At 39.9% G+C, this 15334-nt stretch overlaps 1 protein-coding gene across 2 annotated transcripts in view; it reads left to right on the top strand.

Annotated features, from left to right (window-relative positions):
• Nucleotides 1–2753: 2753 nt before the first annotated feature.
• Nucleotides 2754–15334, top strand: part of SLC5A12 (solute carrier family 5 member 12) — a 28985-nt gene continuing 16404 nt past the window's right edge. For both annotated transcript variants that reach the window (XM_073347812.1, XM_073347813.1), the window contains exons 1-6: nucleotides 2754–3422; nucleotides 5618–5683; nucleotides 8824–8875; nucleotides 10593–10660; nucleotides 12502–12656; nucleotides 14213–14353. In XM_073347812.1, coding sequence (XP_073203913.1) covers nucleotides 3066–3422; nucleotides 5618–5683; nucleotides 8824–8875; nucleotides 10593–10660; nucleotides 12502–12656; nucleotides 14213–14353 — 839 coding nt within the window. In that variant the 5' untranslated portion in view covers nucleotides 2754–3065. The remainder of the gene's footprint in view (nucleotides 3423–5617; nucleotides 5684–8823; nucleotides 8876–10592; nucleotides 10661–12501; nucleotides 12657–14212; nucleotides 14354–15334) is intronic.

Below are 15334 nucleotides of genomic sequence, written 5' to 3' on the forward strand. Positions count from 1 at the left end.
ATTTTACCTTGGCATGTGAGGGTTTGGTTGAGTAAGCTGAACTAAGAATCACTAATTTAGAATGAAGTTATTTAGGTGTTATGAAAATATTGGTAGAAGTTACTGGCATATATACTACTAACCCTCTTTTCAGTGTATTGTTCCATTCTGCTTTTGAGTCCCTGCTTTTGAGTTCTGCTTTTTCAGAGTTGTGCATTCTCATCTGAAAATAAATATGCACATGTCCTATTTAGGCCCATTCATAAAAAAAGACTTCACACTGGGCTAAATCTTACATTATATCAATGTTGATTCTGTTGTTGGTGTCAGGTGGAAAAGACCTGGAATTATTATCAAACTATTTTATACAGAACACACATGAGCAGACAAGTAGTTTTACTTGTCACCATTGGTTGAAATCCACTTTGCTTTAATTAATCCCAATGAATACATATCGAAGGGAGAATGGACCCTCTAGAGAAGTGTATTCAATTCACCAATGATTTGTTTTCCCATGTTAACTATCAAAGAATAGAGTATATTTTTCCATGTTGTGTTAAGTTAATATTTTCTTGCACACCCCAGTTGGTATTTGACCTCAGGACCTCACTGTTGTAATAGCATGGAATTTACCACTGTCACAGACATCTATCAATTGTTAATCCTACTGTGCAGGTTTAACATTAATACTGCCATATGCATAAAAACATTTTAAATGTTCTTACAGTTTTATGCTACAAGAACAGCTAAAGAACTGGCAAGGAAGTGGAAAATTAAACTTCATTTGACTGGGAGTCATTTGAAGATATGTAGTACCATACTAAAGAGAAATATTAAACTCACATTGTATTTTGCCTTAGAAACTTTGGTGAGTGGGCATTTCAGACCTTCTCATTATTATTTCTATAGCACCATTGGTGAGCACATTGCAACAGATAGGCATTTGAGATGAAATCTTGACCCCACTGAAGTCAAAGGCAAAACTCAGAGTGAGTATGATCCACTCTTATGCCCCTATGGGAATTATTTGAACTTTGAGCCCAGGCACATAGCAGTAAGAGGCCACTGACATCCATTTTTCATGTGTCCTTCATAGCAGATGGATGGGAATAGGATGAGTACTGGCTTCAACTACATACTCCTATCTGCTGTCAAGTGTAGCTGAGCTATCAGGAGGAATATTGTAGTTCATTGCTGGTATAGCCCCCTACTCATCACCCAAAGCAAGAAAGAAGCAGGGGGAAGCACTGTCATTGAGATTTGAATCGCCAAATCACAATACTTCCCAGGAATATTCCTGGGATGCTATAGTGTGCACTCCATCCATGCTTCAGTGTTGTGGCTAAAGACAAAATAAGCTGTGTATCCGTTTGTAAATGACTCTCTTTGGGTATAACCAGCCATTGTCTGCCTCTTGTAAAGATCGATCAACGCACATTATAGCAATATTGAATCTAATACCACGTGATAAGAATATGTAACATACTTTTAAAAGGAGGCATAATTTGTACCATTTGATTAATCAAGACATTGCCAGCACCCTTTCAAGATGCAAAATGTCTTGTCCTTGACTATTCTGATGGAATTTTGGTTCTAACTCTCATGTAGCTCTGATAGTGACTTGCATGTGAAGCAGGCGTGACCAGCGTCTCTTTAAAGGGTGTCAATTCCCACCTGTAAAATATGAACTGAAATTCTCTTGGTGAGGGGGAGGTCTTTTAACAGTGGAGCTTGCCTAATAAGGGATGGTGCCTTACGCAGGGTTCATGTGTCTGGTATTTATAGATAAAATAAATTACACTGACCCAAGAGGCAACCTCCTTGAATTTTATTATTTTCAAACATATTTGCACTAGAGCTGGAACCCTAGATCTGATCTTCCTTGAACTTTGAGGAAGTTTTGAGATTCAGACTTATCTCTATAAATAAGATGTTGTGACACAGACCAGAGACATTACCATAATTCCAGCTCCGCATCAAAGTCCTCAGGCCACAGATGTTCAGGGAAAGGGCTATAAGGATTTCTGCCTGGGAGGCAGAGGTGGGAGACTCTCTTTGAGAGGTTTGGGCTCTGCACTTTGGGGTTGCGGGGCAGTCACTTGAATGGATGGAACTTTGTGCTGGAGATATTTTCTTCTTATTCTTTTTCTGCTCAGATTAATTTGCTTTGATTTCTTGTTCTAAACACTATTCCTTAAGAAAATGTTACCAGTTTGCCTATGGAAAAGAAGTCACTGTATGCACACTGTAAGCCAGCCAGCACCATGTCCAAGTTTGTAGCTCCCAACATTAAAAACACAAAGCCAAGAGCTCCAATTCTTGAACCTGGGAACTGAAACCAGCTCGCTGGGGCTGAATGTGATAAATACACATGAATATAGAAGGCCACATCTCTAATGGCACAGGCCAGCTATAGAACAACTTCTGAAGTCTCCATAAGAGAACACACTTTAAAATCTCCTATTTGCCTAAGAATAACTCTGTTCTCTCCCTTTAGTGCACAAGGGCAGATTTTAGCCATGTCTCAGAAGCAGCTTTTTGAAAATAGAGCCCATGTACCACTCAGTGCACTTATATGTTCCCAGACATCCTCCTTCCTTTTTCCCCCCTTAAATGATTTTTTACTGCCCTCATTTTATTTAAAAACCTCTGAGCAGTAAAAATCTGTATCTAGTCAATGTGTCTGAGTAATGTTTAACCTTAAATAAAAACTTGACAGATAGATTCACACTCTTTTTATCTTGTTTCCATTAGTTATTTATTTCTCAGAGAGCCTGAATGCTTCCTTGGTACATACTTGATTAGTAGACTGACAAGAACCTTGATAGGGCCAGGGTACAAATGTACATAGTTCCTTTAAAACTCTATCTAAACCAATTTGTTTTGTAATACTTTTGAATGAACTGGATCAAAAGCTCATAGCTGGACTTTGGATCATACTTTTCCTGCTTTTTTAATTTTTAGCATTGATAAGCTTTGGAAACATCTCTCTTTTTAGGAAGGAGCTAATTGCTTCTGTGAATCCGATTTAGAAAAACAAAACAAAAAAAACCACCTAGATATCGGAGAATTATCCAGCCAGCACTATGTCCAAGTTCATAGCTCCCGACATTAAAAACTTTGTGGCGTGGGACTATGTTGTTTTTGCTGCACTCTTTCTAATTTCTTCTGGCATTGGCGTTTTTTTTGCAATTAAAGAGAGGAAAAATGTAACTTCAAAGCAATTTTTAGTAGGTGGAAAGCAGATGACATGCGGACCAGTGGCATTGTCCCTTACAGCTAGTTTCATGTCTGCAGTCACTGTTCTGGGAACACCTGCAGAGGTATATCGCTATGGAGCGCCCTTCATTATTTTCTTTATTTCATATACGTTTGTCATCATCTTTACTTCTGAACTTTTCCTACCTGTGTTCTACAGATCTGGGATTACAAGCACTTACGAGGTAAGTAAAATTGACACTAACCAGTCTATTATGTATACAGACATTTCTAACCCAATTCTATGGTAAAACCTGTCTTTTGGAATAGTTCAAAACCACAGGGTATTTATTTATACTTTGGCATTGAATAGCATTATAATAATAATTATTTATTTGCATTGCAGTTATGTTTAGGGTACCAATCCAGGATTAAGAGCCCATTGTACCAGGCAGACTAGGGAGCTCACCACCTTGCTTAATACAGTAGTACAAAAGTAGGTTAAAGTCGGTAAATGCAAATAAGAAAGATATTGCGTGAGGAGAGCAGTACAAATGTGGTTAGGCTACGTCTACACTGCAGTCAGGGTATGCTTTGCAGCTCACGTAGATGTACTTGTGCTATCTCTACCCTAGCTAGCTCACTAAAAACATCAGTGAGGACACCATGGTGTGTACTTTAGCACTGGCTGCACAAGCAAGTAGATAGCCGGTGACGTGGGGAGAGGCTCAGGCCCACTGGTGCAGGCTGCCCTGAAACCTGAACCACAGTGTCAGCACTGCTATTTTTGGTGAGCTGGCTAGATCAAAGCTAGCATGGGTACATCTAATAAGCTGCAAATCTCACTCCCAGCTATACTGTAGACATCGTCTTAGTCTCCATAAACAGGAAAGAAAATGCTATTCATGAGTCGGTATTAAAGAGGGGCTCAAACCACTAAATTCCATTTCTGACCCCCCAAACTACTAAATTCAGGGTTGTCTGATCTGGGATTTTGGCTCAGTCCTTGTGAATCTAGGGGCATTTACCGAGTATGGATCTGGGTTCAGATTTTGACCACTACCAAAATTTGCAGGTTGAGGGGGATGGATCTGGGCACATCTCCAGTGATTAGGTCAGGAAACATTAAAGGACTTGTAGATGTATCTGAGGGAGTTGGATAACACCAGTTTTTTGCTCCCTGTGCAATTTCCCAGCTGTTTCTGAAATTTTTGCCAGGCATGCCTCCCTGAAAGAAACGAATTCCTGGTATGATTGCTCAGCAGCTGTGAAAATCAATTGTCACTGTGGTGTTATTACTGAGAGCACAGTGCACAACCTCAATTATCTGGATGTCATTGGGGACAAATTTTGGACAAGTAAGGTATTCAATAGTCAACTGACTTAATAGAGGTCATGGGACATGGTCCTGTTCTTTACTACAGAAAGATTCAGTTACCTAAGGAATGGGTGAAAAAAAGCCTCATGGGCTACTAAATCAAACCAAGGTAATGGGAATGTTTGTACACAGCCACAGAGGTTTAAAAACAAGGGAAAAATTCCATCTGAAAAACTATGCATAGGCATTTTGAAACGTTTCATGGCTAGGTTAGGAAAAGTTCAGATGGGAAATCTGTCCCGGTCACCAGAAGCAAAGTAAACAAGGGCACTTTCCCAAATATATTGGGATAATAAAAGATCAGAGTCAAATTTTCCTCCCCATTTCATCATTGCAATTCAATTGCAATCCTTGGGATCACTTCAGTGTAACTGAGAGAAGAGTTTGTCCCAATGAATGCAAATAAAGATGACAAGCTTAAGAGTAACAGAGAAGCTACTCAAGTATCTCTGCATTAAGATTTCTAAAGGACAGAAAGTCCTCGGAATCTTCTGTAAATAATGTGTGCTGGGGAGCATTCTATATGGTATGTAATCCTCAGGAAAGTATGGATGGGTACTCAGAAATTGCTAAGGGCAGCGGTATCCTTAATCAGTTGGAGTTTATCCTGATGATTCGAGTGAGTAGATTTCTATAGAACCCAATCCAGTTTTTCCTAGTTAGCTTGCAGATGTCCCCAACTCCCCCCCCCCCATGTAGCTGGATGAAGAATCAAAATAAAGCAGTTTTTCCTTTTCTGATTTGCCTCTGGATTTTTCCAAGGACTCCCAACATAACAGGTACTATCAGGTAATGGATAGTTCAGTTCCACCCAACACATTATTTTAGATACTTATGATTATGATACTTAGATACTTTAGATTAATTAGAAAGCTTCTTAAAATGTAATTTTCTATGGCTGCAAAGATCATGCTATCCTGTTCATTAGTGATGATAGCAGTGTTAGTAAAGTCAATGGGACTACTTGTGGAGTAAAGTGCTATTCAGTGCTAATAACTGTATCATAATCTGGCCCAAATGTCACAGATGCTTTTCACTAATTGTACTTTTCATTTCCCCCAGTATTTGGAGTTAAGATTTAACAAGTCTGTTCGCTTTGCTGCAACACTGATCTACATAGTGCAGACGGTAAGAAATGCCTTTGTGTGCATAACCGGGTTTTCTGTAATATATTTACCTAGAAAAGCTCAGCTCAGATGAAGCATCTGTTTGCAGTGAGGTCCTGTTTTGTTTTGTTTTCTTTATTTTCCAGTGGGCTTATAGACTAAGGCTCAGAGAGGGTGAGTGAGTTCCCTGAGGTATAGGGGTGCTAATTTTGGTTGGACATATTCCTGGAGGTTTCATCACATGGCAATCTTTAATTAAAGATTCATTTTTACTGCCTGGAGACTCCAGGACAATCCTGGAGGATTGGCAACCCTCCTGAGATACTGTAGTGAATTAGAGAGGCTCATCTGGGATTGGACTCTAGATGTCTCCTGGCACCCAATCCTTTGCTCTGAGGAACTATGAAGCCACATGACCCCTTTCACCAGAAGAACATGAGGTCCTCTGTAGTCCAACGGCGTAGTTGCTTAGCTAACTGAACACATTCTATCATTAAAACTTTTTATCTGATTGCTTGTTCCTCCCTCTCACACAGCACTGGCCTGACAGTTGTAGAGCAGTTGTGAAGATCCCTTGAAGGCACCAGTTTATTTAAATTCTGGCCTGGAATCTCCCCTCCAGCAAGCTCCTGCCAATACCCACCCTCACCCAGACACTCCTATCTCTTCACCTTGAGCACCCCACTGATTTCACCCTTCCAGCTCCTTCCTGTTTAAAAATAAAATTCTTTATGGCTGCTGCCCCCAGCCATCACTTTGACCTCCCGCTGGACACAATTGTGCACCCACATGGTTCAGCCATTCTTGCTCCAATCTCAAGAGGGTTTTTTTCCCCGTCTACTTTCTCTCAAAGGACACTAAGTCACTTTCAAGTCCACTTCTTTGTGTAGTCAGTAAAACAGACTTAAATCACCTTTGTGATCAACTTAACACCACATCTCTATGTAGCCAAAGGAGGTGCATTTCTAGCACATGGCCCCTTTTGTTACAGCAATCATCCCTTCTGCACATTTCCAGCAGACAAACTTGATTCTGCTGTTTGGCAGTTAGAGAAGCAGGGGCGGCTCTACCAATTTTGCCAGCCCAAGAGCTGCCGCCGAATTGCCGCTGCGGGTCACGGACTGCCACCCCATTCTGAATGCCGCCCCAGACACCTGCTTGGAGCTGGCCCTGTAGAGAAGTGGTTGTTTTAAAAGACTATTTTTGATCTCTGAAGTTTTTTGGGTGGCCACCTTTATTTTTCTTTGAAAGATTTGTAACACAAGCTCATAAAAACAATCACTCAAACTAAATTTTCCAAAAGATAATTGGTGTGATTTGGTTGAGATAAGTAGGTAGATTCTGGATCATGCTCTGACCCCTTTGAACCACTCTGATTGCACAAAGTGGCAATTCATCTGGCTTAAATAGCCACCTGAGAATCCCTCTGGTAGTTGTCTCAGCTCATTCGGGAAGAAGGCTAAAGGTGATTTTTTTTTCTTTAACAAGATGACCCAGTGCATGTACATATTCAGGATTTTAAATCATCCACAACCATATGTGCATCACATGAATACAAACCAATGCATATACAATACAGCTGTGGCTATGAAGGAGGACAAAGACCATAATTGCAGCTGAGCAGCTTGCCATCTGGTATTTTCTCTCCGAAGGTACACTCTAGGATTCTCGGCTATATTTAGAACAGTGCCTCTGTTATAGGATTGAGGATTAGTTAAGTACTTTTTACAAAACTAAATTAACCTCTTTAAGATGCCTTCCCACTTTTTAGTAATCCAACAGGCAGATGAGGAAATGAAACTAAGGCACTTACAATGAATTTATTTAGGTTTTCAAAAGCAAGCATCAAAACACAGTCCCTGAATGTCACTGAATTACCAGCGAAGGGTGAAATTCACCAAGGTGCAAGGTTCTCTGCACACTGTGGGCAGTACAGAGAAACTGTGCAGGGATGGTGGGCCAAACAACCAATACACCATGGCTATTGAATTTCCTGTGTCTTGTAGACATGGCTCCGAAACGAATGCACTGAGGAAGCTGTTGGGAGTGCAGGCCATGTAATCTGTGCCTATTGGATACATTGCCTCCAGTTGCTTAGTAGGAGCAATAAGTGGCAGCTACTTCAACCCAATAACCTTGCTTACTCCCAACCAAAAAAAGCCTATGTAAAATCAGTCAGTGCAAGGGGTAGGGGAGAATTTCAGTAAAGCTGTAATATTTTTTCAAATCTATACTGTTTCTGTGAAGGCTGACCTCTAATCAGAGGAAAAAGAACAACTCAGGGGAATAATACCTTAATAATAATACTTATCATTTATAGAGTGCTGTATATTACTAACAACCTTATAAACATTGACTCACTAGTCCCCACAGCCTCTCCCCCCTGCCTCCATGAAGGAGGTGAATAAATAGTAACATCCCCATATCACAGATGGGGAAGCTCAGACAAAGAGAAATTAGTGATTTGTCCAAGATCAACACAGCAAGTCAGTGTGAGAGCCAAGGTAGAGATACAATTATATCAACGGATTTAAAACTATTCATAGTAGCAAATTATTTTAACTAAACATACAGGAAAAGATGCGTGGAAGGTATACATGTTTGCTTCTCAGGAGACTGTTTTCCAAACAAATTCTACTCATTTAATGTTAGCAGCCTTAGCAATGCAGTTCAGTATTTTACTTCTCTTTTCTTTTCCCTCCGCAGTGTCATTATTTGTGCTTAGAATTGTTCAGTTAGCAAAAAAGTAGCCAGTTACGGAAAGGGTTCTGTGGACTCTGTCAGATATTAACAGTCACCCAGGTTCAACATGAGTAGGCTAGGCTATTTCTGTGTCATTGTGTTGATATGATTTCACATCCCCAGATATGACTTTCTCTATCTGATTAATATTTCATGGCACCTAAACACCACACTGATAGGTGTATCAAAAACAGCTAGATAGATATTGTTGATGTATCCGTAACTACAGAGTTAAAAAAGAAAATGAAGTTTGATTTTGTAGAGATTAGGGACAGAAAGCCTTACAGTTTAGAACCTCATCCACGTTTCACCATATTTGGGGGCCTTTGGATCTGATGGTTAGCTTTGAGCTCCTCTCTAATCAGAAACCAATCAGCTGTTTTTCCAAGTATATTCTTCATGACCTTTTTTCTCCTTCAGATTCTTTATACTGGAGTAGTGGTTTATGCTCCGGCATTGGCTCTTAACCAAGGTGAGTTTCCAGCCCAAAGCACATGGCTACACCAATCAACCATGTCACAACACAAGCAGGATAACTGAAGCAGAGAGATTAAAACCAAAATGCTTTATAAAAGGTTCTGTACCTTCATTTTAGTAGCTCTACATTTGCTAGCTCGCCCACCCCCTCTTGTGTCAGTACACCCTCAGGAGTCTGTCATTTACCTGCTCTATTTTAGTTTATACTAAAGAGTAACTTGAGGAGGTGAGTGCTGAACAGTTTCTCAATATCTTGGCAAAGTGCTCAGTACAAGGTGATGATCCACCACTGTACTGTGTACTTTGATTCTTTCTTCCCCTTCCAACGGCGCACTGATCTCTAGGGGATAAAACTGAGATCTCTCTATCTAGAAGTATTTCAGTTGTCTAACTCCCAGCAGGAAGGCTGAAGAGTAAGATTGTGGTGTCTCTGATACAGCAGGTGGCAATTCTCCAATGCCCTTGCATAGCTCTAAGTGGCTCTATGCTGCTGATCATGGCATGTTTCAGGGAAGATTTAAAACCGGGGTCCTGAATAATGATAAAGTTCCTATAAAGTTTTTTGTAACATCTCTTTTTCAAATTCCAGTGTAACTCCAATCCCTGTTTCCCCTGTAGCTACAACTGAATACTATGTTCTTCACTTTTTGTGCTAAAACTATTGTAAATCAGGGATTCATCGCTCAGTTTAAGTGTGTTGCGTATTGGCTATCTCCATGAAAGGAAAGGAATCCTCCCACACAGGCCATGGAGTGGTGCCATAAGAGGCTACTTCAGCCCAATGTGTCCATAAAGAGCAGATAGGAGTTGGGGAATGCCAGAGGACCCATACAGTGGTGCATCATTTGACTCCATATTGGCTTCTCCCAGTCCCCTCCAACTCATTCCCCAGTGGAACTAGACTCTGTTTTATGTGGTATGAGTTACCCCCGAATTCATACCCTGCAAGATGGAACCAATTAATGCTGTTCCTAGGACTGCTTCAGCTGCATGAGTGGGACCTGGATTGCCCCTGTAGGTGAGGCTTCATTCTACACAGAATTGCAATTTGTGCACTGAGCAATGAAACAATTTGGCATTTTTATTCTACTTCACTACGAACAGGGAGTTTCAGCCTACCTAAATTCACTATGGGCCCTACAGCTTTGATGTTAAATTCACTTGAATTACTTCAGTTCTAGTTACATCAATGGGAGTCCTGCATACATCTCTGACAGCAGAATTTTGTTCTCCCTCTTTGAATCATTGGAGTCTCTAAAGCACTTGGTACTTTAGTTGATATTATTAATTGCAAAGGAAAAAAAAATCATCAAGGCAAATTTTATTACTCATGAAATCTGGACAAAAGGAGAACTAAGAAATCATTGCTCTAGAACAATTACATATTTAATTCTATCAACTGCAAGATCTTCCACATATCTCACAGAAATAGTTTTGATTTGGCCTTACAACATTATTCAACTTAATGATTACTGTCACACAAATGAAATGCAATTAATCACAATTTGCAAGAAGGCAGCAAAATTAAAGCAATGATACAAAACAATACGCATCAGAGTCAAGAAACCCTTATCTTGTAGAGGAGCGCCTAATAGGAAACCAATATTAAAGTTAATAATTACTCCTATCCTGCTGGAGTAAAAGGATCCAAGTTATTCTGATGAACTGCACCTGTTGTTTTACTACCAATTTGATTTTCTTTGGTTTTACAGTGACTGGATTTAATCTCTGGGGTTCTGTATTTGCAACAGGAATTGTCTGCACTTTCTACTGCACTCTGGTATGTAACTAACACAGTAGAAAGGTTTAAATACAGATGATAAAGGCTAACACTACTCAGATAAGAAGTAATAGAAACAGGGTTTCTAATTATAGCTAGAATGACTGAAGTTTGCATTAGTAAACATAGAAACATTTGGCAAGCTAACAATCTTTCAAATATTACATCTATTTTTGTACATTTTATGGGAATAAACAAACAGTTTTATATCTTCATCCCACACTCTGAATTCTCAAGGTTTAAATCAGATAGCTTAACGCCAAGGCCAAGACTTTTCAGTTCAGAGAAGGAAGTGATAAACTTTCCTGCCATACTAAAGCTTCTGGGAAGAAGATAATGATCTCCCTGACTATGTTTCTCAGTCTATAATTTATAAATGGTAAGGGGACAAATTCATTCTTGGAATAACTCCAGCAAAAGTGTAGGGATAGAACCTGAGATGAACACACCCCACTGATCCCAGGCCTTATAAAGAGCTTCAATTTTGAGTGAAAGTATCATGAGAACATCCATGAGGATTTGTATGGGAGCAGATACACTTACTCTTTGAGGATTCATTGTGCAGTAGACAGTGATCACCAGCTTCCTGTGGATATCAAGGGTAACACTTATGCGATTTAGGCGCTTAAGTCCCATTGATTCTTAATGTATTTTTGAAAATGGAGCTTAAGCTCCTAAGCCACTTGGGCACTTTTGAAAATGTTAGTCTCTGTCTGAGCCTGAATACTGAGAGCTTGTAAGGAAAGGGAATCAGTCATTGGGGGAAAGTCAGTGGGTGGGATGTCTGGGACCAGGACTACCAGGATAACATTTGACAATTAAGCATGAAGCCAAAGCCAGAGGGACTCCGGGGCTGGAGGAGGGATATATAACTTTTAGTGGGTGGAAGAATTGGTGATGGAGTGAGGGTTGGTGGCAAGAGGCAGAGCCTAAAATGGCTACTGCCATGAGCTGGCAGCCACTTTACATAGCGGATAGTCAATCTCTTTAATTAGGGATGCAATTTGTACACAAATCAGGGATACACTCTAATTAAGAAGATTAATCATTTTCTTTCCAAACTCAAAATAATTAAAAAGGCCATTGCCCATAACCTGAGGCCTAAAATGTGGACTTTTTGGTGTAGGGATTTACACAATTTAATAGAAACGTTTCCATTATTATTTTTATTTCAATAACAATTTTCAAAAATTAATATTCCCATCCACTGCTGAAAATGAAACCCCCTCCCCCAATATTATGCTAGTCCATGATATCCAGAATATGAAATGACTATTAAAAAAAAAGGAAATTTGCCAGTTTAGTTTCAGTTTCCACATCATGGAGTTTTCTACTATCTTAACACAAAACAGGGGAGGAAAGATAGTCCTGTGGTTAAGGCACTGTACTGGGAGTCTAGGGTTCAGTTCCTGACTCTGCCACACACTTGTGTGTGTGATCTTGAACAAGTCACTTAATCTCTCTGTACTTCAGTTCCCAATCTGTAAAATAATACATCCTTTGTCCGAGAAGTAGAATGTAAACCGTTTAGGGCAGGAACGGTTTCTGACTATGTGCAAGTACACAGGGTAGGATTTACACCTTACGCGCTCCTAGGCATAGCTTCTTCAGCCCCCCTTCCCGCCTACAGCTGACCTTCATGTTGCACAGAGTTTTAGAGAGGTAAGGCACTACCAGAACACTGGTGACCCTAGGCACATGCCTACTGTGTCTAACTGAAAATCTGGCCCCACATGTACAGCACCTAACACAAGGCCCTGAGCTGACTTGGGGATTCTAAGCTCTACTGTGATGCAAACAACAACAAGAAAATGCAAATATACAACTTCTTATTGTTTTAGGGAGGATTAAAAGCTGTTGTCTGGACAGATACATTTCAACTGGTTGTCATGGTGATTGGTTTCTTAACGGTTCTGATTCAAGGAACTGTTCAGAATGGAGGACCTACCAACATCTGGGAGAATGCCAACAATGGATCGCGCCTAGCAGTATTTGAGTAAGCACAACATAAACTCTGCCTGTAATTCTCATTATGTTTTTTTCACATTTCAGATAAAACCCTACTGGCATTAAGCTGCATTTAAACATTAATAATTATTAAGAGTTAATTTCTGTGACAATGAGTGGTTCTTATTCCTCAATAAAAGTATTGCAGATTGACTATGCTTTAGGAGGTAGCGTGCTTTAAGTCAGTGGTTCTCAGCCTTTCCCAACTACTGTACCCCTCTTTAGGCATCTGAAACTCGAGCCCCGCCACCTGGGGCTGAAGCATATAATAGCTTTGCAGGGCCACAGGCAATTGCCCTGCTTGCTGGTCCTGCACTTGTGACCTCCCTAAACCCATCCAGCGATCCCCTTGGGAATCGTGACCCCCAAGTTGAGAAACAATGATCTTGATGAGTTGACGTACCCCCTGGAAGACCACTGCATATCCCCAAGGGTACGCATGCTCCTGGTTGAGAACCACTGCTTTAAGTATTCAAGCCTTAGTCAAGTCATCCAGCTCTTGGGATGTTCTATAAGTTCCATAAAGAACTCTCATTCCTTTCTTTCCTAATGTGTTTCGGTAAAATCCTGGCTGCACTGAAATCAATGGGAGTTTTGCCAGTGACTTCAGAAGGACCAGAATTGCAGCCCTTATGTTTATCTCTCCATGGACCTTTTTCTAGGATATTCCCCACCCCCTTTTCACACATCTTAACATTCCCCATCTTTAAAAATACCACATTATTTTAAACACACTTGCCACTGTAGCTAATACTGCTGCCACAAGACTGGTGCCTGCTGTGGTGAATTGGCCTCCCATTGGCGGCTGTTTAGAAACGAGCAGCAGCGACAATGGTGCTGTTATAAAAAAAACTAAGTGTACTATTTTATCAACAGCCGTTCTTGGATCAGAAATTAACAGAGCTGTAACGGAAAGGGAGTTGTACAAATAAAAATAAGATTAACTTTAGTTATATTTATTAAAATAAAATTACAAGGGGGATGAAACTTAAGGCATAAGCTAATTGCTAGTTTAACTCTGGAAGACATTTATCTTCCTGGGCTAATATATGGTGATAGTATGACTATAGTAATTAGGTGGATTATGGAGCTTTTATGTCTGAATGTATGTGGCATTGTCCCCTGCTGGGAACAGGATACCGAATGAGATGGACCATTAGTCTGTTCCGGAGGGGAGGCGGGGGGCAACCACTTACTTGTGTGCTTGTTATAACTAGTGACTGGTGCAAGGCCAGTAAATATAAGGCTAACTTTCTCACACTTATAAGTCTCAGTATATCTGAGGTATAACACAGTGATTAGATATTCTTTTTAGCAGAGTAAACACACAAAAGCTTTGCTGTTTAATGATGAATTTGGACTGAGCATTAGCTACTCCGTACATCTGATTTAGATAAGTGTCCTAACTGCAGATTCAGATCTTTTGGTATTCCTCAAAGCTCAGGGGTGTTGGAAACTAGACCTTTGGTTCAGGCATATCTCTATTGTGCCTGAATGTTGGGTTTAATCAAGTGGAGCTGAATTACTTTCCTCTCTGTCTTGTAGCTTTGATGTAGATCCTTTAAGGCGACACACCTTTTGGACAATCACAGTTGGGGGAACCTTTACGTGGTTAGGAATCTATGGAGTTAATCAGTCCACAATACAGAGATGCATTTCCTGCAAATCAGAAAAGCAAGCTAAACTGTAAGTTGTCTAGTATCAAGAATGAACCTAAACTATTCTCATAATCAGACGTAATTTATTTCTAACTCTTCTTCTACGGGACTATTCTAATAACTTTTCAAATATACACAGGGAGCCTGGTATGGGCAAGTTAACAGAGATTTAAACATCTAAGGGCGAGATTCTGAAACCTTTATTCACATAGAGTTGTATTGAGTAGTCCTGATGCTCTTTGGGACAATTCATGGAGTAAGAAACAGTTTAAACTTTGGAAAACCTGCCTCAAAGTGAATCTGCAAAAGTGGGGTTTGTGTATCCTATTAAGAAGTTCACACTGGTGTAATGGAATGCTAAATTATATTACAAGTTCAGCCATTAGCTGGCAGTGTGTGTAAAAATTCCTTATATTTAAACAAATCTCAGCCATACCTGGCAGAGCATTAGAGGATGTAATGATGAACACAGATGGTGTGTATCTTGCTCAAAAGGAAGCTCTGTGACCACTCCATATCTGGTACAGAAGTACATGACCATTGGTATCTACGGTATTCTTGAAAAAAATGGAAAACCTTTTTAATGTATAAATATCTCAATAAACTGTCATTAAAAACAGAACTAGTATGTACAGAAAAAGACATGCAACATATCAAAAGATTCAAATATCTTCATGAACTTGCTTTACTCCCAAGTGCCTAGAGCTGGTTAAATAATGAAAAAAAGAGTTTTGCTCAAATGTTTGACTTTGTAAATGAATTAACTTTGATCATAGTCATTTTTGATGTTCATTTTCTGTGAAGATGTAAAAGACTGGGTTTTCCTGACAAAAATTTGTAGGAAGTGAATTTCAAAATCACACCCATGGTCATTCATTCAAGCTAAATGTTAAATTCATATGAACAGGTATTTGTACAACTGCCTACACACTTATTCAGTACGGAACAGAACAAATACCATGTGACCTTACTTAGCCTGTCACAACTGAACAACACAGCTCAGATCTCT

The sequence above is a fragment of the Lepidochelys kempii genome, chromosome 6 (assembly GCF_965140265.1).
Source record: "Lepidochelys kempii isolate rLepKem1 chromosome 6, rLepKem1.hap2, whole genome shotgun sequence".
In the NCBI taxonomy this organism is placed as follows: domain Eukaryota; kingdom Metazoa; phylum Chordata; order Testudines; family Cheloniidae; genus Lepidochelys; species Lepidochelys kempii.